At 36.8% G+C, this 26,302-nt stretch overlaps 1 protein-coding gene across 1 annotated transcript; it reads left to right on the forward strand.

The window, feature by feature from the left end:
- The first annotated feature begins 1,490 nt into the window (after positions 1-1,490).
- On the forward strand, positions 1,491-6,359 carry LOC131156297 (trihelix transcription factor ENAP2). The gene is made up of 2 exons (XM_058109857.1): positions 1,491-2,712; positions 5,883-6,359. Exon 1 carries the CDS (start codon positions 1,773-1,775, stop codon positions 2,700-2,702), a length of 930 nt encoding a protein of 309 aa, XP_057965840.1. The 5' UTR covers positions 1,491-1,772; the 3' UTR covers positions 2,703-2,712; positions 5,883-6,359.
- Positions 6,360-26,302: the final 19,943 nt, after the last annotated feature.

The raw sequence follows: 26,302 nt of genomic DNA on the forward strand, positions 1-26,302 counted from the left end.
GGTTAATCGGTTAACCGAATTAATGTTTTCTATTCACCGAACCGAAACCCGATTCCCCGAAATATTGGAATGTATAACCGAACCGACCGAACCGACCAATTTCGGTCGGTTAATTCGGTTAATTCGGTTTTCCCCGAATTATGCTCACCCGTACATTATTGTCCTTATTTTTTTTTTCAAATATTACAAAACTATCAAAACATTAATTATATTTCCTAAAAATGCATATCCATTTCGTTATTTTAAATACTTTTAGGCACCTTAAAGTTTTTGTTACCAATCAATCAAATTTAATTTTTTCTTTCTAATAACTCTTTTTTCATAGGACTTCAAACATTTTAAAAATAATATCAATAAACTCCTTTTCACTAGTTTCTTTCCTTTTAAAAAGTTACAAGGGCCAAGCTAAGCCTTAATGGAGAAACCCTTTTCTTTATCCCAGTTTCTTTTATATATGCTTTTGAGTCAATATTTAAAGACACTCTAAAAAAATCCCTTGATTTTAGGTTTCTTGCTCTTATATTGGTAACTACATCTCAAAATTCTCCCCATAAAGTCAAACATTTCCTCAAATTCATCAATTGTTATCCTTGTGGCATGATATTTTAAGTGGACCTAATCCTCCATACTTGGGAATCCAAGAGTGAATATTATTGCAAGTTGTTCGATTTGAGTTTTTTTAGATTCTTGCCTAGTTTGACGAATATTCAAGAAGATTTTTGTTCACATGCCCCAATCTCATGATAGATGCCTATTTATATGTTCACTCCTATTTTTTTTTACACGTGACAAAATGATTAAAAATCCATTTATCATATTCAAATCTAATATGAATGTTAAATGAATCAGACACAATTTTTTAAAAATGCCATTATTAAGTTGAGTTGTTTGTACCTGATTCATATTCGCTTGATCCACTTACAAATAATTAGGAGCCCAAAAGCTCATATTCTCATAGGTATTGCCTACCAACAAGAAGGCAACGACCCATTATATTGGTTGACTACAACTATTATAGTGTTCTTATTTAAGGTCCAAGAGCTTAAGCAACGAAGCCCTAAAACCAAAACAACAAAAACAAAAATGCAAGAAGACTATAAAATTTTATAATTTCATACTGATAATGCCAACATGCATTTCAATATTATGGAATTTATACTTCTGGTCTAATCTCTGCGACTGTAACAATATTTTGCATAATGGTACTATATACGGTGACATTACTGCATCGATAATATTATACCTACATTGAACGACTAAAAATATATGTTTTTATTAATCGATATGGGTTTTAAACTCTTAGTTATTCACTTTATTTTTTGATTTATAAATTCAAAATAACTTTAAGTATAATGTTACAAAATAAATGATTGGCTGCAAAATAAAAAATAATTTTAAGAATGAGGAGTGATCATGATTAATCAATTCAAATCGTCATTGTCTAAAATGTAAGTTGCTCATTTAACTCCAAGCCTGCGTTCAGCTTACTTAGCCTGGAGTCGATTAGTGTAGTACCCGGAATCCATGGACATGGCGGAACCAAAAGATTTTGCTGGGTTCGGGTCCATTAAGTCCCCACGCGTACGCACGGCGCACGTTAGAACTGTTCACCCACCCACTCCACCACCAGCATTTTCTCCCCACCCGCCAACGCCACCATCATGACCCACTAAACCACCAAACACCACTGATTCACCCCTCGCAAAACCCTAACCCTAAATAAAACCCACCATCGCCACCGCAGTACCAAGAACCCTCCGCCTCCGCCATCAATGGCATTAGCCTCTTCGTCCTCTGCCCCGGACCACCCGCAACGACCATCCCTTTCGGTCTCCTCCGCCGCCGTCTTCCCCAAGGCCCTTCCTCTCCCCACCGTCGCCTCCCCGGCGAAGAAACCCCTGCCTCTCCCTTGGACCCCCCTCGAGACCACTCATCTCATCGAAGCCTACCAAGAGAAATGGTACTCCCTCAAGCGCGGCCAGCTCAAGGCCAGCCAGTGGGAGGAGGTCGCCATCACCGTCGCCGCCCGCTGCGGCTACGATGAACCCTCCAAGACCGCCACCCAGTGCCGCCACAAGATTGAGAAGCTCCGCAAGCGCTACCGCACCGAAAAACAGCGAACTGGTCTGTCTCCTTGGCAGTTCTTCGACCTCATGGACCGTATGGAGCACGGACCTCTCCCCATCTCTGCTCGTCCCATGGCGGTCGCCGAATTCCCCAATTCTGAGGAGGAGAATGAGAATTATTACAATAATGATGATTTTCTTGAGAATTATATTAACAAGTCGAGGAGTATTAATTACATTGTCCGCGCACCGTCGGGTGTGGAGAGCAATGTTGGGGATCGTAAGAAATTGAGCAGCTTGAGAAACCCGATGTTTCGGAGGCGGAGGAAGGTTTTTGAGGATGCAGAGGATGAGGAGGACGAGGATGAAGAAGAAGAGGAGGCGGTGGTGGAGGAGAGGGATGGGGAGGGAGCCAGAGGGGTGATTTCGGAATTGACAATGGAGATAAAGGGGTTTGCTGAAAGGTTTATTAGGATGGAGAATAAGAAGATGGAGATGATGAGGGAGACAGAGAGGTATAGGATGGAAATGGATAGTAAGAGGATGGATATGATTCTTGATTCTCAGCGAAAGATTCTTGATACAATTTCTAGGACTATTGGTTCTCATAAAAAATTGAAGATGGCTGAGGATTGAGGATATGAAGGTTCATGTTCTTTTATTTTGTACTTCTTATTTGCACCAGTAGTTGTTCACTTCTTTTTTTCCCCACTATATCAATACAAGTTTTAAAACAATTACAGTGTCAATAGAAAGAATAGTAACACGATTTTTTTATACAACCTTGATTCCTTTATATCTTCAGCTGGAATGAAATGTATTAGGAGTGAAATAAGAAGAAAAGTTATATGAGTCTGACAAAAAATCCCAATGAGAGAATGTCTGGACACAGATTTCTTTCATAAATAAGGCAAGACGAAATAGTCAATCTCTAGGCTGCTGGACTGATGAAAACCCCGTTTAGCAGTTCAGGCAACGATAGAAATCTTAATGAGTTGATGAGCAATTAATAAAAATATGCATCCATTTCATTCATATATCATGATTCTTGAAGTACCTGCAGTAATCTTTCTCATCCAACTTGCTAATTACAACACTTACCCTGCATTGAACAAGTGGAATAATAGAGAGCAAAATTGAATGATAACTTTAATTTCATTTTGCTTGATTCCATATCCTTCCGATGTCTCAAACGTGTAGTTAATTCTTGCCACATTCTATACAGACTGCTATGGATTATGGAATCTTACAACTATCAATCCTGGTTCATGCATTTTTGTCCAGCTTTAATTAAAAAATACTGACCACTTGAACATGTTTGACTTCTGTTAGGATTGATAACAATTTTGGACTCATGAATTGATTTCTGCAATTAAGAGGATTATGATTATTATTTATTTTGTTTAGAAACCCTTATATTTAAAACATTTCTTTTTATGCATCAGTACAAAGTGTCAGGCTTGTCTATTTTGATTAAGAGGATTATGGTTTTAATTTGTTCCTTAATACATAAATAGCTGGCGAAAGAAAATTTCTATTACATTTTGATAAAAGAGTTGAAGTTGCAAAGTCATGTTGCAGTGAGTCTGTTTCACATTTGAATGGATTCTTAGTTGATTCTGTTTTAATGTGTAGTATGTTTTTCTATTTGTTTTTTGGCTGCATCAGCTTCTACTTTATGATATTATGACTGGTCTTGACTTTTAATTACTACCTCTTATTTTCAGAACATTTCAAAAAAATTTTTTTGGTCACAGATGATTTTATTGTTTAAACTTCTATTCTTTGTGATATAGTCTTTTTAATGTTGTTGCAAAGCATGGCGTTCAGCATGCCATGAATCATTATTGATTGTTGTAATGGACTAACATGGACGACTTTGCAGTGATGAACACAGTTCTCTGTGGTTCTCATTTTTGGACAAGGAAATGGACAGTGTCCCTAAAACCTTGTAGGGCTCTAACATGTTAGGTGATAGAAAAGTCACTCTTTAGAGCATTCAATCGTTCTTAGTATGGCCCTAAAATTATTCTTCAAATAACCTGCAGTAAGTGAATTTTGTTGTTTAAGTTTCTTTTTAAAAGTTTTGGCACCATCCTATGTGGTTTCCCTTATTTTTCCTTTTTCTTTGTTTTCTTGGAGGGTTTTTCTGATGGCATCTTATGCATAGCCAGGATACTAAGTTACACTTATTTCAAAATTCATTAATTGACTTGTTTATCGAATCCTCCTTTAGGGAAGGCTTTTGGCATCTAGTTATTAATCATTCTTACTTTTCTGATGGCCTTGAAATGTTTCTCCATGTCATAATAGAATCACTAGAACACAACAGTGAGGTATGCCTGAGGACTGCTGGTTTGAAGTGAACTAGTCATTTAGAGTACCAATGCAAACCGTGTAGAATATTGACAATTTATTTTGAAATTCAACTTTCTCTGCGAAATTATTCTCCTCCCTTGAAATATCTCAATTTTGGATCTCTTAGTTGGTCAGCTCCTCTTGTTTTTCTTGTTGATAAATTTTGGGACACCCCCTTACATCTTTTACTTCTCAACATTCTACTTCTAATGTTTCTTGAGTATCCCAAATACTAAAATCCCTTCTCTATTTTCCTATGTAGAACAAAAAGAACTATATCTGTAACTAATCATGACTCTGCCTGATTCTGGAGCTGCCTGATAGAAGATAAAATAGTCACTTAATAGCAATTAGTTGTGTTTTGATTAGCCTAACGAATATTTTACTGATTTCATTTGCACTGCTTGAACTCAGACTTGGCCATGCTGAGGATAGATTTGAGTCTGCAATTACTTCGTTTGAGCATACCTAGGAATAGTTTGTGTATGTGTGCTCTATGTTTGTTGGGCTGGGTGATGGGAAGCATTTTATAGGTTGATTTTAGTTTGGAGCCAAAAGCACTCCCCTATAATTAGTTAGGTTGTTGGTAAAGTTCAAATCATGTTGAGAATTTTTAGTTTTATTTTTATGTTTTTTTTGTTGGGTTGGTGGCGGTGGTGGTGGTTGGAGAGGGGGGTGGGGGGACAGGGGTGGAGCACATGATTTCCTGTTTTGCTTGAACCTCGAAATGATAATATTGTCCTTCACTTGGCTTTAGCAAGGGTTGTGTTGGCTTGCATACACACTCAGTGCATTATATTCCTAGATCTGGTAGGTTATACATGGAATTTGGTTATTTGCCATGTATGAGGATCCCTACTAACAGAATATAAAAGAATTGTCTTTTCTGCATACTTTCCACAGTTCTGTTGCAACTGTGGGATTTATGCAATTGATCGGATCATGGAGATATCCCTTTAACATGACATAGGTCTTCGAAAGCATCTCAGAGACTCACCAAGGCATGAAAACTAGGCTCTTTCAGAAAATAGATTTGCATTTGAAGAGTGTATAGCAGCATGCTTACACTGACCCATCAATTTGGGAGCCAGTACCTTTATTTTGTTTTTATTTTACTTTAGATCGAGCTATTTTGTTCCTTACTATGGAGGACATCTCAGGTTAACTAGATTTTTAAAGTTAACCTATAGTTTATATATATATATATATATAAATTTAAATGATGTAGAGGATGCAATCTGCTTGATAATCCAAGTCTGCTTTCACTTTTGTAGTCATGCTTTGTTGAGCTAAATCTTTTTTTGTGTTTTTTTACCATGTACTCAATAATTCAGCTTTCTATTTGTCCTTCAAAGCTTTCAGATGGCACCAGATCCCTCTCACTTGCTGGCATTCTAGTTTTCATTTTGTGGGGATGGTGTTTTGTTTTTCTTTCATTGTGTTCTATATTTTACGCAGGGACAGGGGATCTCAAGTTGTGGAAGGAGGGCGGCAATTGGTGAATGCTGGCACGAAACCTTTAATCAAAGCTTTCATAGACAGATCTTCAAGGTAAGCAAGCGGGCAAGGTTCACTCCCTGTGTTTCAGTTTGGGAAGCCAATCTTGAACCCTGGTGCATCGGTAGCCGACTTCAACCATTTTCTTCAGGCTTGGTTTGTTTGTACCTGTCAAAAATATCCCATCCTTTGGGGGCAATGGCCGAGTGGGTGGAAGCAGTGGTCCATCAGGGTTGCTGTGTAAGGCTCTGCCCATTTCAAAAATGCTTGAGAAGCTTCTAGGTTGGTAAATTAAGTTCTATTGGAACTCTTGAGTATCCCTTGCTACAACCTTTAGCTTCCGTGAGAAGTCTTAGGATGTGTACATTTTATTTTAGCACATTTTCGTCCTGGGCATTTCACTTGATTTGAATTAATGAATTTTAGTGCTCAGAGCCATGAGGAGTTTTTTTTTTTATGCATATTTTAATAGTAAAAAAACGTAATGATTGCTGACCATTTTTTTTTTTAACCAAAAATCATTCGAATGGACAGGAGAAATTGGAATATTTAAGTGTATTAATGATAAGAATAAAACGTTTTTTTTCTTTTTTTAGTTTTCAACAGAATTAGAAATCAAGAAAAACATACTATAAAATAATATTTTTTCTCTTTTCTCATGCTAAATCGTTGATCTAAAATGGGATGTTGGGCGTTTACCCCCTTCTCTATGAAGGGGTACTTTTTATTGCGCGAAGAAGTTCAAAATGAATGGCTTGAAGGGTTATAATTTAAGGTGAACTAAACTTACACCAAGATTATACTATGTATTACGGATGCCACTTAAATTTTTAGAGGAGACTTGTACATCTCCTAAACTATCAAAGGAAAAATGGAGTCGACATTTATTAATTAAAATAATTTTGTATAATTTTATTTTAATTTTACTCTATTTATAATTTGATAGCAATTTCTTAAGTAATTGCAAGAATAAAATAATTGTATGCCTGTCAGATTTTTGTTTGAAGTTTCAAATATTATTTATATTCACTATGTATAAAATGCATTAAATTTTATGAATATATAAAAACTTATTCATTTATCAAGTTAAGTAATAGGTTCAAGTTAAATAATAGGCAGTAGATAGAAACAAGAAAAATGCAAGTATAAACATTCAAAAGCGTGGTGAAACAAAAGAAAAGAAAATACAAGGAGAAAAAAAAAAAAAGGAAAAGTGTGTAAGAGCACTGTACATATGCATAGCGCAAAGCAAAGCATTCTAAGTATCCTATTCTAATCAAAGTCAGAATCAGGATCCGAATCAGAGCAAGACGAGAGTTCTGCTGCTCTAGTGGCATTGCAGGTTTGTGCCATTTCCTCTAGTATGTGGCACAGGTTAGGAATAAGAGGGGAGGATGGCCAGCACGGCCTGAGGATTTGGAGCGACATCAATTGGTCAAACATGATCGTCGGAGGCCCCGTGGCAGCATCCAGTGGCATGGTCGGCTGAATATATGGAATGACATCGCCCGGGGAAACATGGCCTCCGGAAGCCCTGGGGGTAACATTCGGGGGTTGCTCTGTAGTGGCTGGCGCAGTAGAACGTGTCGAGGCAATTGCACATCCTCAAGGGCCGCCCTTGGTGCCCTTGTCTCCTTCGAAATCTGGTCGTGCTCGCTCAGGGCCACTTGACCCCTGGAAGAAGACTCTTACCTTGGCGAGTCCTGGACCCTCAGCAGCTTGGTCGTGCATCGTGTCGAGTGGGCTTACTTTGAGGTAGCCCGAGACACCGAACGGGGAGGTATCTTCGAGGAAAAGCAATTGGAGATGGAGAGGGGAAGAAAGAAGAGAAAGGTCGAAACCCTAATGCTTTGGAATGTAGGATCACGCACGGTGGGGCTCACCGGAGCTAGGGTAAGTCGCTGAAGTGCGTCGGAGGCTCTGGAGAAGTGGAGGATGCTTGGGCGACTAGGTTGGAGAGGGGTGCGACGAAGGAGGAGAGAAGGAATCAAGAGAAAGTGGTTTCAAGCGTCGTGGGAGGAGGGTTTTATATGTGACTTTCGACAGTCTTGACCAAGTTGCACCAGCTGAGTGTTGGTCGCGCTTGGAAACACCCTAAACTGATTTAGGAAAATCTGACCTTCGACCAGGTCGCGCCATACAGGAGTGATAGTTGCACCCCTGGTAGAACCTCTTGGTACTTTGGAAGTGCAGAGGATTCAGAATCTCAACCAGGTTGCACCAAGGCAATGCTGGTCGCGCTTGGTCGCATCTTAACTAACCTAGACTTTACTCTAAGGACCCTAGACCCTATATACTCTACATTATACAACCTAAGGACTCAAAAGGAAGAAGAAAAATACTCGGGTTGCCTTCCGGAAGCGCTAAGTTTACCGTCTTCATCCAGACGCAATGAAAGCTCAAGGTGGATATAGTGGGTCACAAAGAAAAACTTTCTCGACAAGTCCCTCACTAACTCCCTCTACACACGGCTTTAGGTGCTGGCCAATGACCTTGAAATGTGTGTTAGTCATTGGATCTTGAATTTCAACCGCACCATGGGGGAACACTTGGTTCACAACATGGGGGCCATGCCATTTGGATCGCAGCTTGCCCGGAAATAATTTCAACCTTGAATTGAAAAACCATACTTTTTGGCAAGGTTCGAAAGATTTCACAACAATGTGCTTGTCGTGAAAAGCTTTTGTCTTATATTTATAGATCTAGGTGTTCTCATACGAAGCATTTCGGATCTCCTCCAATGCGGCGAGGAACACCTACAACAACCATGTCGAAATTGAACTTCTTAATTGCCCAATATGCTCGGTGCTCTTACTCAACCGAGAGGTGACAAGCCTTACCATAAACCAATCGATATGGGGACATACCGATAGGGGTCTTGTAGGCCATCCTATATGCCCATAGAGCATCATCTAACTGCGATGACCAATCCTTTCTATTCGGTCTCACAGTTTTCTTAAGGATGGTTTTGATCTCACGGTTCGACATCTCAACTTGCCCATTAGTCTAGGGATGGTACGGTGTGACAACTTTGTGGGTAATGGAATACTTTTGAAGGAGTGCAACAAAATGACGATTGAGGAAATGAGTTCCCCCATCACTAATGATAGTTTGGGGACAATCGAAACAACTAAAAAGACCCTTAAGAAAGTGAACAACCACTCGATAATCATTGGTCTTAGTCGTGGCTCCCACTTCGAAACATAATCCACCATGGGTCCATCCTACGCTACTAAAAGTGGAACAGTTTTTGGTCTACTCTAAGACAAAGGTATTTGATTAAGTCTAATAAGGAAGGACACTCTTAGCCTTGGGGGCTACATAATCATGTTTAATATGTTTTGATGATATTAACCTATATGTTATTTCTAGCGCATTCCATCTTTGTTGATCATGTTTAGTACAGGTTCAAGTGACAAATACATGAAGGTATTGGTCAAAAGGCAAAGATCGGACCGAGTAGACTTCAAGTAAAAAAGATCAAATAGACACTCACACGAAAAGAACTCAAGCACAACCAAAGGAAGAATCAGTGTAGAATTAATTGTAATAGGGTGTGTTTGAGGTAGTATATTTTGTAACATTTGCAGTTTTGTTTCTTGCATGATTTTTGAGTAAGAGTTGAGCATTTGCACATGCATACTAGGACACATGAGTTTATAAGATTTCACCTAAGTCACAAACTCAATATTCATGATTTTCAAAGTTAACTTAAAGAGTTTGTCAAAAGAATCCTAAACTCAAAATATGTTTTGCAAAGAGACAAGTTTTCAATATCTTGGTTTTATAAACTTTTTCATACTTAATCCCGGTTTTACAAAACAAGTTTTATGTCCAAAAACTACAAGAAGTCAAACATATTTCCATAAAGGAAATATTGAGATATAAGATATCAAAACAAGCTTTCAAATGTGTTTTCATAAACAAGATATCTTATATTCAAAGAAAAACTCATTTGGACAAGTATTAAACTTTATTAGACTCTATATTTTTTATATACTTTTGTCCAAGAATGTTTTAAGTGATTAAAAGGCTTTTTGATTGAGTTTAAAACCTCAGTTATGCACCTATCAAATTTCCATAACACCATCCGGTGCATAACTTTTACTAGAAGAATCCAAAAAGCACGATCTTGGTGTCCTTGAAAAGTTAAGAAAAAATCCCACATCTTTTATGTTGATGACCTTTTTTTTTCTATTCAGGGTACTAGTCGACTAGTGGGTGCAACTAGTTGACCAATTCAGGCAGAATGTTAACGATTGCTGGCAGAGTGCTGCTAGTTGACTAGTACATGGCACTAGTCGACTAGTGGGTGTGCCAAGTCGACTAGTAAGTGGGACTAGTCGACTAATAGCCTCGAGTCCAGTACAGCAACGGGCAAAAAACGACTAGAACTCAAGCCAAATGAATGGAATTCACTCTCAACGGTTAGATAATGGCTAGAATGAGTTCTTGGCTATAAATACAAGTCCTTAGACTTGATTAAACATGATTTTGAAGGTTTTTGATCATTCTTTGTGAAAAACATCTTTTCATACAAAACCTAAGCACATGGCATATTAACTCTTCATTACATGTGCTCATTTTCTCTTACTCACTAATTGTGTTTGATTCATTCCATAAGAGAGTAGTGTGAGATTGTGTTGTAATTATTATTAGCTCATTGTGAGGGGCATTACTTTGTAACCATCTTCTTGTTGTAAGGTTCTTTGTGAACCATTTGGTGAAAGTTCTTTGTGAACCGAACTTGCAAGGCATCTTGGTGATCCTTGTGACTTTTGGTGAGCGCGGTAGGGATTTGTTCCCGAGTGTAGGGTTTGGTACTCGAGTTGTAAGGCTTGCTCTGCCAGTGAAGGAGTGTTATAGTGGATTGTGGAATCCTTGGCTTGGTGCTAAGACATGGATGTAGGCTTGGTGCCGAACCACATTAAAATACTGGTGTTAAGCTTTCTCTCCCTTCACTCTTTAATTTTTGTCTTGTGCTTGATTTTCATTATATATTGTGATATAATTGTTTGCAATCTTACCAAGAGTTTTATTTCGTAGAGAAAACCCAAATACGCAAAAAGAGTCCATTCACCCCCCGTTTAGACTCTATATACTCCTAGGTGCGATGATTAACAGACACCATGGGCCCATTCTATGTTGCAAAAAGTGGAACATATGTTTGGTCTAGTCCAAGAATAAGATTGTCTGTCAATAAGTAAAATTGATAAGGAAGGACACCATAAGCCTATACTATACTATTGAAAGGGGGATGCTTTTGGTCTAGTCCGAGACTAAAATCGTCTTTCAATCAGTAACAATGACAAGGAAGGACACCATGAGTCCATCATATGCTGCTAAAAGTGTAACACTTTTTCTTAATTATTCTTACCTCCTTTCAATTGAGATGTATTATTGCCCTAATGTCCATCACTTGTAATATATATATATATATATATATATATATATATATATATATATATCAATAGTTATTGGAATTAATTAAGTGTAAGTAGATAATGCACAACGAATGTAAATAAAAAATGGATGCAACCCAAGAATACACCCTAAAATTTTAGTTTTAGCTGCCTTCTATAAAAGATGCCCCAAGGGATGAAAGGATTAAGACTTTGAAGACAATACTCTTTAGAGTGTCTTAAGAATGTTACTTTGAGATGAGCAATTCATTTACTTGATATATACTTGTTAGTTTTGGTGTATTCCCAAGAGGGGGGGGGGGGGTAAATTGGAATTTTAAACTTTTTTCCTAGGTTAAGCGAGATAGCCGTATAAAACAACCTAGGGTCTTTCTATGAAATTCCAAATGCACCAATAAATATAATATGCGAAAATTTAAATCATGCACATCATTCACAGCATAACATACACATGCTGTAAATATAAAGTGCGGAAATATAAACAGACACACGATATGTTATCGGGGTTCGACCAATTGTGCATACGTCCCCGCCTTTAGCTCGCAAACCCGAGGATTCCACTAAAGGCTCACTTAACGGGTGGAACAACACCAATTACAATTAGGTCAACTAGCACAGGGCTGACTTCAACTTTTACAACTAGGTCAATTAGCGGGGCTGACCTCAACCTGTATAACCAGGTTAATTAGCAGGGCTAACCTCAACCTACACCTTAACAGGATGGTGCACCTAACTTTCCTAACCGGGCCTAAGCCAATCCGAGGTTATTTCAAAGGGTTAGTCTCTCTCTTCTGGCCCATGTCTGGAAATACAACAGTATGTTCACAATCAATGTGATTAGTACAGTGATTATACTTTCATGTAAAGCAGATATATATCCAAATGCGCTCAGTCACATACACTACAAAATGATTTAATATGTAAACTCAGTGCGGTCTAATATTTCAACTTTCAAATATATTTTCTATCAGTGTAATGAGTGCGTGAGAGTGTCAACAAGAAATCTTTGTATCTTAAGATATTCAATCAATGTGTACACACAAAGATATCAAGAAAATCTCACAAATATCAATCAATAGGATATCTCAATCACGTGAATATTAGATGTTGAATTAGGTGTAATCTCAAAAGGGGGGGGGGGTGAATTGGGTATTTAAAAATTCTAAGACACTTAGTTACCTCTTAAACCTTTCTTATAAATTTACCAAAAACTTCTTGTTACTCAATTATGTATGTGTAAGGCTATTCAACCTATACATGCAATATACCCAAATTTAAATGCAATGCTGAAAATAAAGAGTAAAAGGAAGAGAGAAGACAAACACAGTTTTACGAGATTCAGCCGACTTGGCCTACATCCTCACCTTGAGCAACGACTCAAGGATTCACTAAAACCCTGCTCCTTAAAGTGGGACGGAGCTTCCCTTACAATCCGCTGCTTACAAGAGGCACAACTTCCTCCTACTCCGCTGCTTACAAGAGATACAACTCTGTCATCTCAAATCGGTTCACACACTGAACCGTGTATACAATAGAATCTCAATACTAGATTGAAGTATAGTTGAATGAATGAATGCCCTTTGAAAATCTAAGTTGATTTGCCCAAGCTTGAAGATAGGAGATTGAAGTATAGGCAATCGTATAACACTAGAAGAAAATTATCGATCTTCTTTCATTAACGCGTGTTCTTCTCTTTTTTTGTGTGTCTGACATGTGTTCTAGGGTTTAGATATTCAGAATATATAGTATATTACCCTTAGAATTGATCTCAGCCGTTGAATCAATAAAATAGCTCGCGAGTCCTTTTAATAAAAATCTGATTTTTAAGTTTCCCACAGGTTCAGGCAACCAAAGTGGGGTTCAGGCTCTTGAAGTGGCAACTTCAGGCGCCTAAGGTTCCAAGGTCAGGCGACCGAGGTACCTCTGCCAGGTTCTGGCTTTCCATTTAATTTTTCAGGCTACTGAACTTAATCTTTAGGCAATCGAAGAAAATCTTTAGGCGACTGAGGTTGTGTTCAGGCTACCGAAGTCTCTTTTTTCTCAATTATTCATTTCCAGTTAAAAAATTTTTTTTTGCTTCTTTGCTTGGATGTTTAATAAAACAAGTTTTCCATGATTTTAAAAAACTTTTCTAAGCCCATGTAAGTTCCCTAATGATATACATGAGATGCATGAATCCTAAAATCATTCTAAGTTATGTTGAGCCTCAAATTAAATCATATGTAAATGTAAATACATGAGTTCTAAATACCCATTCTCAAGATATTCTTGAACTTTGCCACTTGCATCTTGATTCTCGTACTCTTTGAGTTCCATGGTTTTTGCCAAGATTTGTTAGCTTTACTTTGTGACTTCCATGACTCGTTATCTTTCCATGCATGCTTTATATGGTTCCTATTCACAAACTCAATGCACAAATCAAATACCAAGTGATTTGTCATTATCAAAACAGGATTGGACTTGTAGAGTCAACAATCTCCCCCTTTTTTATGATGACAAATGCACGAGCAAAAAAAAAAAGAAATAATGGGTTACACCTAGCAAGACTCCCCCTCAATTAATGCATCAAATAATCAATACATGACAATATGCTCATATTCATATACACAATGTTTAGCCCAAATCCAAATGAGATATGAAATATGCTCATAATGAATATGCTAGATTTCTCCCCCTTTGTATATCTCACCCTTTAACAATTTTTGCTCCCATTTTTCTTTGCTTCCAATTTTTTTTTTAATTTGTGTGTGTTATTATTTTTGCTCTCGATTTTTCTCCCCCTTTTGACATCAACAAAAAGGTGTAAACAAATAAATCATGAATAAACATGCCCTTATGTTCTTCTCCCCTTAGAAATCTTATGGTTTTGAAATGAGTCCAATTGTTGATACCAAATGTTGAGTAATGCAAATACCAAGTGATTATTATTAAGTGATGTTGCTCCCCCAGAAATATATCATCTAATATGATTCTAAGCAACCTCTCGACTATGCATGAGACCTAATTCATGCCTAATTTGGATAAACCTATCCTCCGCAAGTGGTTTTGTGAATATATCTGCCCTTTGTTCATCCGTGCATACAAATTCTAGTGTGACATCCCCTTTTTGTACATGGTCATGAAGAAAGTGATGTCATATTTCTATGTGCTTAGTTCGTGAATGTAATATGGGATTCTTTGAGATATTTATTGCACTCGTATTATCGCATCTTATAAGAATTGTTTCATAACTTAATCCAAAATCCTGCAGTTGTTGCTTCATGTAAAGTGTTTGAGCACAATAACTACCTGCCGCTATGTATTCAGCCTCAGCTGTGGAAAGTGCAACTGAATTTTGTTTCTTGGAAAACCAAGAGATCAAGGAGTGTCCTAAGAAATGACAAGTACCACTAGTTCTCTTCCTATCCACTTTGTTACCCGCAAAATCGGCATCTGAATAACTAAGAATTTCAAAGGATGTGTACTTAGGATACCATAACCCAATGTCCGCGGTTCCTATCAAATATCTAAGTATCCGTTTAACAGCTAGCCAATGAGACTCTTTTGGAGCAGACTGAATTCTTGCGCACAAACATACGCTAAACATTATATCAGGTCCATTGGCAGTCAGGTAGAATAAGCTACCTATCATTCCATGATATAGCTTGACATCTACTGGTATACCTTGTTCATATTTGTTTAATTTTAATGAAGCGCTCATAGGTGTACCTAGTATTTTTCCGTCTTCCATATTAAACTTTTTGAGTAAGTCTCTAATATACTTTGATTGATTTATGAATATTCCATGATTTGCTTGTTTGATCTGAAGTCCTAGGAAAAAGTTTAGCTCTCCCATCATGCTCATCTCAAATTCATTTTGCATGGTATTGGCAAATTCATTACACAATTCTTTATCTGTAGCACCAAATATGATGTCATCTACATATACTTGCACTAGGAGAATATCACCTTTCTTAGACTTTATGAATAGGGTTGTATCTATCTTTCCTCTAATAAATCCATTCTCTAATAGAAAACCGCTTAGCCTTTCATACCAAGCTCTAGGAGCTTGCTTTAAACCGTACAAGGCTTTTGTCAGTCTATACACGTGATCTGGATTCTTATGGTTTTCAAAGCCTGGGGGTTGTTCAACATACACTTCTTCATTTATATAGCCATTTAAAAATGCGCTTTTGGCGTCCATTTGATATAGCTTGAAATCCTTAAAAGCTGCATATGCTAATAGCATTCGTATGACTTCCATCCTAGCTACAGGGGCAAACGTTTCTTCAAAATCTATACCTTCTTCTTGATTATATCCTTGAGCTACTAATCTAGCCTTATTTCTCACAACTACTCCATATTCATCTTTCTTATTCTTATATATCCATTTGGTCCCTATGATTGACTTATCCTCAATTCTGAGAACTAAAGTCCATACTTTGTTTCTTTCAAATTGATTTAATTCTTCTTGTATGGACAGCACCCAAGATTCATCCTCTATAGTTTCACTTACATTCTTAGGTTCTTCTTGAGATAGAAATGCAAAATGACTAACCATGTTCCTAAGAGAGGAGTAAGTGGCTACTCCACGTAATGGTTCACCTATTATTTGTTCTATGGGATGATTCTTTATGTATTTCCATTTGCTAGGTGGTTCCTTAACCTCATTTGAAGTTTGATCAATTTCAATGGATGATTCTCTAAGTTCATTTTTCTTTTCTGAATCATTCTCAATTGATAGTTCTTCTAGTTCCTTTTTTAATTCAATTTCATCTTCATCAGTTCTTTTAGAGAAGGGATTTGACTCATTGAACACTACATGAATAGATTCTATGATCGTCAATGTTCGTTTGTTATACACTTTATAGGCTTTACTATCTAAAGCATACCCTAGGAAGATACCTTCATCTGATTTCACATTAAACTTTCCTAGATGCTCATTGTCCCTAAGCACAAAACACTTACAGCTAAAGACATGAAAATATGATATGTTTGGTCTATGGCCATTCCATAATTCGTAAGGAATCTTATTAAGTGATGGTCTAATCAGAACTCTATTTAACACATAGCAGGCGGTATTCACTGCCTCGGCCCAGAAGTATTTAGGTAATTTATGTTCGTTAAGCATAGTTCTGGCCATTTCTTGTATAGACCTATTCTTCCTTTCAATTACACCATTCTGTTGTGGTGTTCTAGGAGCTGAAAAATTATGGGCAATTCCTAATGAATTACAATAGTCTTCCATGCCTTGATTTTTAAATTCTCTGCCCCTATCACTTCGAATTTTGGTAATTGTGTATCCCTTTTCATTTTGTACTTTCTTGCACAGGTTTATAAATTTTTCACATGCTTCATCTTTATGACCTAAGAATAGTACCCATGTGTATCGTGAAAAATCATCGACAATGACAAACACGTATGATTTTCCTCCTAAGCTATGAATTGGGTTTGGTCCAAATAATTCTAAGTGTAGCATTTGAAGTGGCCTAGTAGTGGAGATCTCTTTCTTCTTCTTAAAGCTTGTTCTTGCTAGTTTTCCTAGTTGACATGCATCACAGATTTTATCTTTCACAAATTTAGTCTTAGGCAGTCCTTTAACTAATTCTTTCTTAACTAGCTTTGAGATTAAATCCATGTTTGCGTATCCTAGTCTCCTATGCCAAATCCAACTTATTTCATTCATAGCAGATAAGCACGTCACACTCTGTGAAGTTAAGTTATCAAAACTTGTGGTGTATACGTTTTCATGACGCTTAGCAATGAACATTATCTTATTATCAGTTTTATTTTCAACTATGCACTTGTCATGTTCAAATGATACTTTGCAGCCTTTATCACACAGTTGACTTATGCTCAATAAATTGTGCTTTAAATGTTCAACTAATAAAACATCATCAATAATGAGTGAGGAATCATTACCGACTTTACCAACCTGTGATCCTTCCTTCAGCATTATCTCCAAAAGTAACAAACCCTTTATCCTTGAGTATGATGGATGTGAATTTTTCTTTATCTCCGGTCATGTGGCGTGAGCATCCGCTATCCATATACCATCTATCTTTTGAGGATGCGGATCTTAAGCAAATCTGCAAAACACAATTAAACAACTAGCTTTGGTACCCAGATTGTTTTGGGTCTAGGGGGGTTAGTGCTAGATTGACCTTTGACCTTCCATACTTTCTTTATTTTTACATATTTATTTTTGAAAGGGCAATCAAATTGTATGTGACCCAACCTTCTACATTTAAAACATGTAATGTTTCTATAATGATTCTTAGTTGGAACATATGACTTTGATTCTTTTGTAAAATACCCCATGTAAAAATGTCTTTTCTTTATATTTTCTTTACCATTAAAACTGAGCCCTTCCTTTTCTAGGGAATTTCTTTGAGATCCTAAGAGCTTTTCAAAATTGTTTTGTCCTTCAGTAAATTTACAGATAATTTCAGATTTATCTTTCAAGTCCTTTTTTAACTCCTCAATTTTCAAGTCTTTATCTTTTATGGAAGATGCATGAGGTTCATTTTGGTGTTCAACTAGATTTGAAAGTTCTTTGACTTTGCTTTTCAATTCAGAAATTTTCTTTGTTTTCTTCTCAAGCATTTTAATAGTGTATAGGTATTCTTGTTTTAGTTCATCATATCATTTTCATTTTCAGATTCACTAGAATAGTATGAAGATGATGAAAAAGTTGATTGTACCTCAAGGTCATCATGTGCCATTAGACACAGATTGGCAACCTTGTCGACACTAGATTCAGATTTTGAATTGCTAGTGCTATGTGTATCCCAACCGACTTTTAGTGCCTTCTTCTTTTTCTTTGAAGATTTTATGAGCTTGGGGCACTTAGGCTTGATGTGTCCAACTTCTCGACAGTTGTAGCATGTTGGTGGATCCTCCTTCTTTTTCTTCATGCTTTGCACTCCTCTTTCTAATTTGGAGTTCCGAAATTTTCTATTGAACTTTTTGTTCTTCTTCAAGAACTTCTCGAACTTCTTTTTTAGCAAGGCCATGTCATCATCCATTTCGGAATCGCTTCCTTCACTTGAATGGCTTGAAGATGCCTTAAGTGTAGTGACCTTCTTAGCTTTACTCTGCTCATTTTTCCTCCCGTTTATTGCCAGCTCATAGGTGATGAGTGATCCAATGAGTTCGTCCACCTACATCTCCTTGAGATTTCTCCCTTCTGCTATTGCCATAGCTTTCACTTCCCACACTGGAGGTAATCCCTTGAGTATTTTCTTGATCAACTCATAAGTAGGGTAAGTTTTTCCAAGAGCATTTAACGAGTTAATGATGTGTGTGAATCTAGTGTACATGGATTGTATGGATTCATCAACCATCATTTTAAATGCTTCATATTCACTAGTGAGCATATTTATCCCACTATCCTTGACTTCCTTAGTGCCTTCATATGTAACTTCTAATTTTTCCCAAATTTCTTTAGCTGAGTTACATGTCATTACCCTATTAAATTCATTTACATCTAATGAACATAAAAGAATATTCATGGTAGTGGCATTAATTTGAACTAACTTCCAATCCTCTTCAGTATATTCATCTTCAGTTTTGGGTACATTAATCTTATCAATTACTTTCATGGGAATGTGATTTCGCTTAATCACAATTTTCCAAACTTTCCAATCTACGTTCAGTAGATATATGCTCATCCTACGTTTCCAATAGGTGTAATTTACACCGTAGAAAATGGGTGGTCTAGTGGATGAGTGTCCCTCACCGAATGGAGTTACACCAATGTGTGTCAAGTGATCGTTTTACAAATTAACTATCAAGTCTATGTAAACCCTCTCTGATACCAAATGTTGAATCAGGTGTAATCCCAAGAGGGGGGGTGAATTGGGTATTTAAAAATTCTAAGGCACTTAGTTACCTCTTAAACCCTTCTTATAAATTTACCAACAACTTCTTGTTACTCAATTATGTATGTGTAAGGCTATTCAACCTATACATGCAATATACCCAAATTTAAATGCAATGCTGAAAATAAAGAGTAAAGGGAAGAGAGAAGACAAACATAGTTTTACGAGGTTCAGCCGACTTGGCCTACGTCCTCACCTTGAGCAACCACTCAACGATTCACTAAAACCCTGCTCCTTAAAGTGGGATGGAGCTTCCCTTACAATCCGCTGCTTACAAGAGGCACAACTTCCTTCTACTCCGCTACTTACAAGAGATACAACTCTCTCCTCTCACACCGGTTCACACACCGAACCGTGCATACAATAGAATCTCAATACTAGATTGAAGTATAGTTGAATGAATGAATGCCCTTTGAAAATCTGAGTTGATTTGCCCAAGCTTGAGGGGATAGGAGATTGAAGTATAGGCAATCGTATAGCACTAGAAGCAAATTATCGATCTTCTTTCAACAATGTGTGTTCTTCTCTTTTTTTGTATGTCTAACATATGTTCAAGGGTTTAGATATTCAGAATATATACTATATTACCCAAACTTGAAGATAGGAGATTAAAGTATAGGCAATCGTATAGCACTAGAAGCAAATTATCAATCTTCTTTCAACAAAGCGTGTTCTTCTCTTTTTTTGTGTGTCTAACATATGTTCTAGGGTTTAGATATTTAGAATATATATTATATTACCCTTAGAATTGATCTCAGCCCTTGGATCAATAAAATAACTCATGAGTCCTTTTAAAAAAAATCTGATTTTTTAAGTTTCCCGTAGGTTCAAGCAACTGAAGTGGGGTTCAGGCTCCTGAAGTGACAACTTCAGGCGTCTGAGGTTCCAGGGTTAGGCGACCGAGGTACCTTTGCCAGGTTCTGTTTTACCATTTAATTTTTCAGGCTACCGAACTTAATTTTCAGGCAACCAAAGAAAATCTTCAGGCGACTGAGGTTGTGTTCAGACTACCGAAGTCCTTTTTTTCTCAATTATTCATTTCCAGTTTAAAAATTTTGCTTTGCTTCTTTGCTTAGGTCTTTTATAAAACAAGTTTTCCATGATTTTAAAAACTTTTCTAAGCCCATGTAAGTTCCCTAATGATGTACATGAAATGCATGAATCCTAAAATCATTCTAAGTTATGTTGAGCCTCAAATTAAATCATATGTAAATGTAAGTACATGAGTTCTAAATACCCATTCTCAAGATAGTCTTGAACTTTGCCGCTTGCATCTTGATTCTCATACTCTTTGAGTTCTATGGATCTTGCTAAGATTTGTTAGCTTTACTTTGTGACTTCCATGACTCGTTATCTTTCCGCGCATGCTTAATATGGTTCATGTTTACAAACTCAATGCACAGATCAAATATCAAGTGATTTTTTATTATCAAAACATGATTGGACTCGTAGAGTCAACATTAGATAATGTATATACTTGGTTTGCAAAACATATATAATCTTTGGATTCAGAAAATGATATGTAAATAAATATTGTAACAAAGATTAATATCACAAACACAAATATCTTTGCAAAAATATGTCAAAATAGATCTCCCAAGATATTTGAGAATGTTTTGGAAAAAGTTTTTGCAACCCAAAAACAAATACAAACTTCCTAAGATATTGCAACACAAATGCAATACTCAGAAGCTTAATACAAGTCTTCTTAGGAGAGACTTATTAGCAAAGTCCCCTAAGAACACTTAGGCTTAGCTCTCGTTAAAATCAAATCAACCAAACAAGAATGGGAGAGCAAACCTAATAAAACAAACACTCAATTACCTTACAGAGGATTCAAGCAATCAAAAAGGGTAAGTATAAGTGATTGGAGTATGAAAATGAGTAGTAAAAAATTTTTGGCTTGAGAGAGAATTTTTAATTGGGTTTGCTAATCTTGTTGCTAATTTTTCCAAATGAAGGGGTATATATAGACTCCCCTGAAATTATAACCATTAGGGACAAGGTTGGGATTATTAGAAAAGTTTTAACGATATTTAATTATTTAAACCCTGTTAAAAAATAGTTAACCACGGTAAAAATGCAGGGCAACCCGAGAGCACCGGTCGACCAGAACACTTTCGGTCGACTCAAGTTCATATGGTTCGGTCGACTGGGCTAAAAATGAACTTTAGGTACGGTCGACCGGACAAGTATGTCCGAGGTGATTTTTTCAAAATAGTGAGGTTCGGTCGACCAGGACTGGAATGAACTAGACTAGTCAGTCGACCAGACCGTTGGATTCCCACACGTAGGAAGTCGGTCGACCAGGTTGGTGTTATACAAAATTCTCTCGGTCGACCAGGAAGTCAAAATGTTGACTTCAAGGAGGTTTGGCTGACTATCAAATGAGCTTCAGAAGCTCGGTCAACCAGACTGTGGTCAACTAGTTGACCCAGACCGAGTTCGGTCAACCAAGGGTAAAATGACCTGTATAGGTCGGTCAACCAAAGGTGCTCATTTTGTGCAATTTGGTCCTGTTTTATTCCACAATCACCCTATTCAAGTGTCTAACACATATAAGTGCAATGGTGAGTGTCCTAAGGTCTTTTCTAGGTCATGTTTCAATTATATTTCAGCTTGAGATTACCCATTAGACCATGCATGTGGGGTGTGTGATTATTACAAACGAAAGTCCTAATTACTATTATAGACCAATTACATGAATGAATTATATATTACAACATAAAATGATTTGGGTCTTGACTCTTCACTCTTTCTATGTGCACCTTGATCTTAACAATTTAGGTTCCTGCACAAAATCTCAAACACTCATTAGATATAATGAGTATTTGTCATAATCAAAACTAGGGCGTGACCTATAAGGTCAACATTCTTCCCCTTTTTGATGATGACAAATACAACTGACAAAAATATGGGAATACTCCCCCTATCAATATGCATCCAATTTATTTTAACCAAATTACTTTACCCAATTATTTTTGCCCCTCTCTATCACCCCTTTTGGCAATAGCAAAAAAGTCTATAAAAGTTAAAAACTCTAGGCAATGGGTAAGTATTACATTTATACATTAGAAATTTTGGAAAGATTTTGAAAAATTTCAGCAAATTGCCGTTTGTAAATCGAACTTTCCAAAATAAATCCTGTATAAATTGTAACCTGTTTGAGTTTATATAGCCTAGCAGTTTATCCACAACTACTCAAACAATTTAGTGTGGTTCAACAATTAAATATAAATTTTAAAATCATCATGAAGTGGACAAAGGAGTTGTACATCACAAGTAATAAGCAATATTCATTACATCCAATATGATCATGCTATAGATAGAAGACTTGTGCATACAAGCAAGGATCATTTTACTAAGTCTAATCCAATGAGAAATACCAACAATTATAGTGTAGTTAGACTTGTAAATTTTACTCGAAAGCTCCTTAAATATCTGATGATTATGTGAAGATGAGGTTTAATTTTCATTTGGTTTTCACTCATCCTTTCAAAAAGATTTTAAAGTTAATTTTATCATAATCATTTTTGGTGTCCAAAACAAGCATGTATTTTCGCACAGTATAGTATCATGAAAGTATGTCGGCCTAATACCATGCGTTACAAATACATGGTGAATAAGATACTAGCAATTATTACCACTTGTTAAAATATCACATAGTTAGTGTATTTTTCAAATGATATATAGAATGAAGGTACACTACATATTTATTCCTTAGGACCTAATGATTTTAATGTTAAGTGACTCCCCCTGAGAATATGCATTAACTTGAGTATAACTCAAACACTGTTTTAGAAACGCAACTCAAGCTAGTAAGACAATTTTCATTTAGAAAAGATATATAGTTAGGTGCAATATAAAAATTTTGGCTGCATTTTTATTTGAAAATGTGATCAATTCATAAGAGCTTGCCCATGTCTAAGCACTTTAAGTATATACGCACAATCAGCTCCAAGGAATTTAAAAATTTGAAGCAACCAAGCCAAGCGTGAATATTTAAAATCCAAAAAAAAATCCATTTGCACACGAGATATTCAATTATTTCAACCTTTTGGGCAAATGTCAATAGAAAATTCAGCAGCATGCCAACTGTAAACTGGACATTTCCCAAAATTAACCTGCACAAAATAAATTCTCAAACAGCAGTATCTCAAGATTTTAAGGCATGCGAGAACCTAAATCTACTAGTAGAAAATTCTCATCAACTGCATCCGCCATGTAGGAGACATTCTATACTAAGCATGCATTTTAGTAGTATAGTTATCCACACACAAAAACTCATGCAATCTTGAATTCTATCAAATATATATATGATCATAATCACATAAATTGGCGGAAAAGGATTCATATAGCTGACCCCACTTAGTGGGAATAAGGCTTGGTTTTGTTGTTGTTGTTGTTGTTTATATATATGATCATAATCAAAAGCAAAAACATTATATGATAGTATCTGCGTGTGCGTGTGGTGAGTGTGATCATTATGATGAAACAAAACAAAGGAAAAAGCTATTTTATATAGGTACAGACCAGATGATATGAAATAAAATAAATCATAGCCACAAATTCTGGTCTGCAGACTGCTCTCCTGGGCCTAGATATCTCCCCCATCAATACCATCATCAGCACCATCACCTGCGTCAAAATCTAAATCCATAGTCATCCGATCTCTCTCATCCTGTAACTTCTGAATCCAGTCATTTAACTCACTAAAGCTAACTGCCATGGTCCTCTCTAAATTTGAGAACCGACTAGCAGTGGAGATGGAGAACTGACAAAACTCGTCATGGAGTGCAGTAGATGACGACGCGAGGTCTTTGAGATCTGACTGAACTGATCCTCTAAACTGGCCAAAAGAATCAGAGAGGCTGGTGATGACCGCCATTAGATCCATGTTAGTCAGCTACGTAGGTTGTGGTGGAAACTCCTATGAGGCCTCCACCTGTACTGTAGCACCCTTAGATGGCAACCAGACGTTGTCGACCAGCTAATACCCCATAAGTCTTAGGGTGACAGTAGAAAATATATCAGTGGATCTCCTTCTCTTTTGTGTAGCCACATTGCTACGGGTGACTCCCATGGATCGAAACAACTTATTTAAGATCCCTTCGTACGACTTAATAATCCTATGGCCGATTGTCTTGGCCATCATCCATCGTATTACCAAGCTTGGTAGATCTACCTTTTTCCGAGCAAACAAGCACCACATAATAATGCAGTCCAAGAAAGATATATGCACTTTAGAACCTGCCTTGGGAAGGATATTATATGTGATCAAGTGGTGCATGACTTTGGCCTCTAAAGTAAACTGCCTATAGTGTGGGGGATGATTCTGACTAGTTGCATGTGGATCGGATATGGTTAGGTTTGCAAATGTGGCAACCGTAAAATCCTGTTCATAAATCTAGGAATTTACCATGCCTAGGCACTTGAAGTCCCCATGGTCTATGTCAAGGACCATAGAGAGATACTGTGCATCAAAACAAACGTCTGTCCTTACTATCCTAAAAAAATAACCATTTTCATCATTTCCTAGATTTGCATAAAACAACCTAACGTACGTAGGGTAGTGCCCACTAGGCTGATATGAAATGAATGTCTTCTACCCTTGATACTCAAACTTGTCCATGACGTTTCTAAAATGCTAATCCATAAATTCTAAGTCTAGAATCTTACCCAGAATTGCTTCCTTAGGACGAAGCTCACACACGTATTTGATCTTGGAGCGTTCCATCAGGAAGTAGTCGTCCTTTGCATGTGCCAGATCATGTGCTTCGATATGCTCATTTTGGCGAGCCATGGGTGCAGAATAAGAGAGGTTTGACACTAGGCTAATAACTTTGGGGAAAGAAGGGAGAAACAATGGAGAAAGCTTTATAGTTTTTAAGAAAAAATGAGCTTTATGTGTGAAAAAAGTATATATATATATATATATCGCGATTCAATCGACTAGAAGCAAATTCGGTTGACCGACAATTCATATTCTTCACGCACCGACAATGTTTGGTCAACCGGAATGAATTTGTACTAAAATGGGTGGTCGACCGAGGTGGCGTCCTATTCTTCTGTTCGGTTGACCAAGGGATAACCGACAGGTTCGGTCGACTGGAGTGGAGAAGCTTATGAAGGGACGGTCGACCATACGGTCAAAGTCAAGGGAGTTGGTCGACCGGGAGATTTTATTTAGTTCGTGCTCGGTCGACCAAGCACAGTAAATTTCTCCGATTTGACTTCATTTTGATCGAAAGCTCTCTCTTATGCTCAGATTTGATATGTTACACATATTTTCATATTATCATGATTCTTAGGGATTCTTGGTAAAGAATTACTACACAATTGAAGCACGTACCAAGATTTGATAGATTGAATGAAGATCACTTCCTGGTCTTGTAGTTACTGCAACCTCTAAACTTAGAGAATAACAAAGGATCAGTTAGAAGATGATTTCACTTTGAATGTACTTTTCTTTGAGTCCTACATGATTCTTTATCGTGACTAGCCAATCCATTTCTTTTCCCAAGCCTCTGGCACTTCTGAGTAGACAACTAAGCCAAACGTGCTCCTTTCTCATACAGGATAAGCAAACTTTATATATGCGTGCAGGATTATGCTTATTTATTTTAGCTTTGCTCATTGAGGCATTACTGTGGGTTTGATAAACAAAGCATGTATTTTTTTTTTGACAAATTTATTTCTTTTGAATTTTAAGAGTTTAGTATGATTATTCTTTCCATATTTTACTTTGAGTGAAGCTCTAGAATAATCACCTGCTTCTTTCCTTGAGTAGACAATTTTCAATATCTTTTTAATTTTTCTCTTATCAAGAATAGCATGATAATATTTTAATTCTTTCAATTGTACAACTATCCTTTTGTTTTTATTTTTCAGAAAAATTTTATGATATGACATTCTGACTAGAGATTTATGAATTTTAAATGAATCCTTTTCTAGTCGTCTATTCACTGATATGCTTTCATCATAAAACACACTACATGATTCAATGCAAGATTTGTCTTTATAATTATCATATGAGTTCATGCATATAGTATCATTGTCAGAAACAATTAATGGTTCCTCACAAGATATGTCACAA

The sequence above is a fragment of the Malania oleifera genome, chromosome 5 (genome assembly GCF_029873635.1).
Source record: "Malania oleifera isolate guangnan ecotype guangnan chromosome 5, ASM2987363v1, whole genome shotgun sequence".
NCBI classification, from domain to species: domain Eukaryota; kingdom Viridiplantae; phylum Streptophyta; class Magnoliopsida; order Santalales; family Ximeniaceae; genus Malania; species Malania oleifera.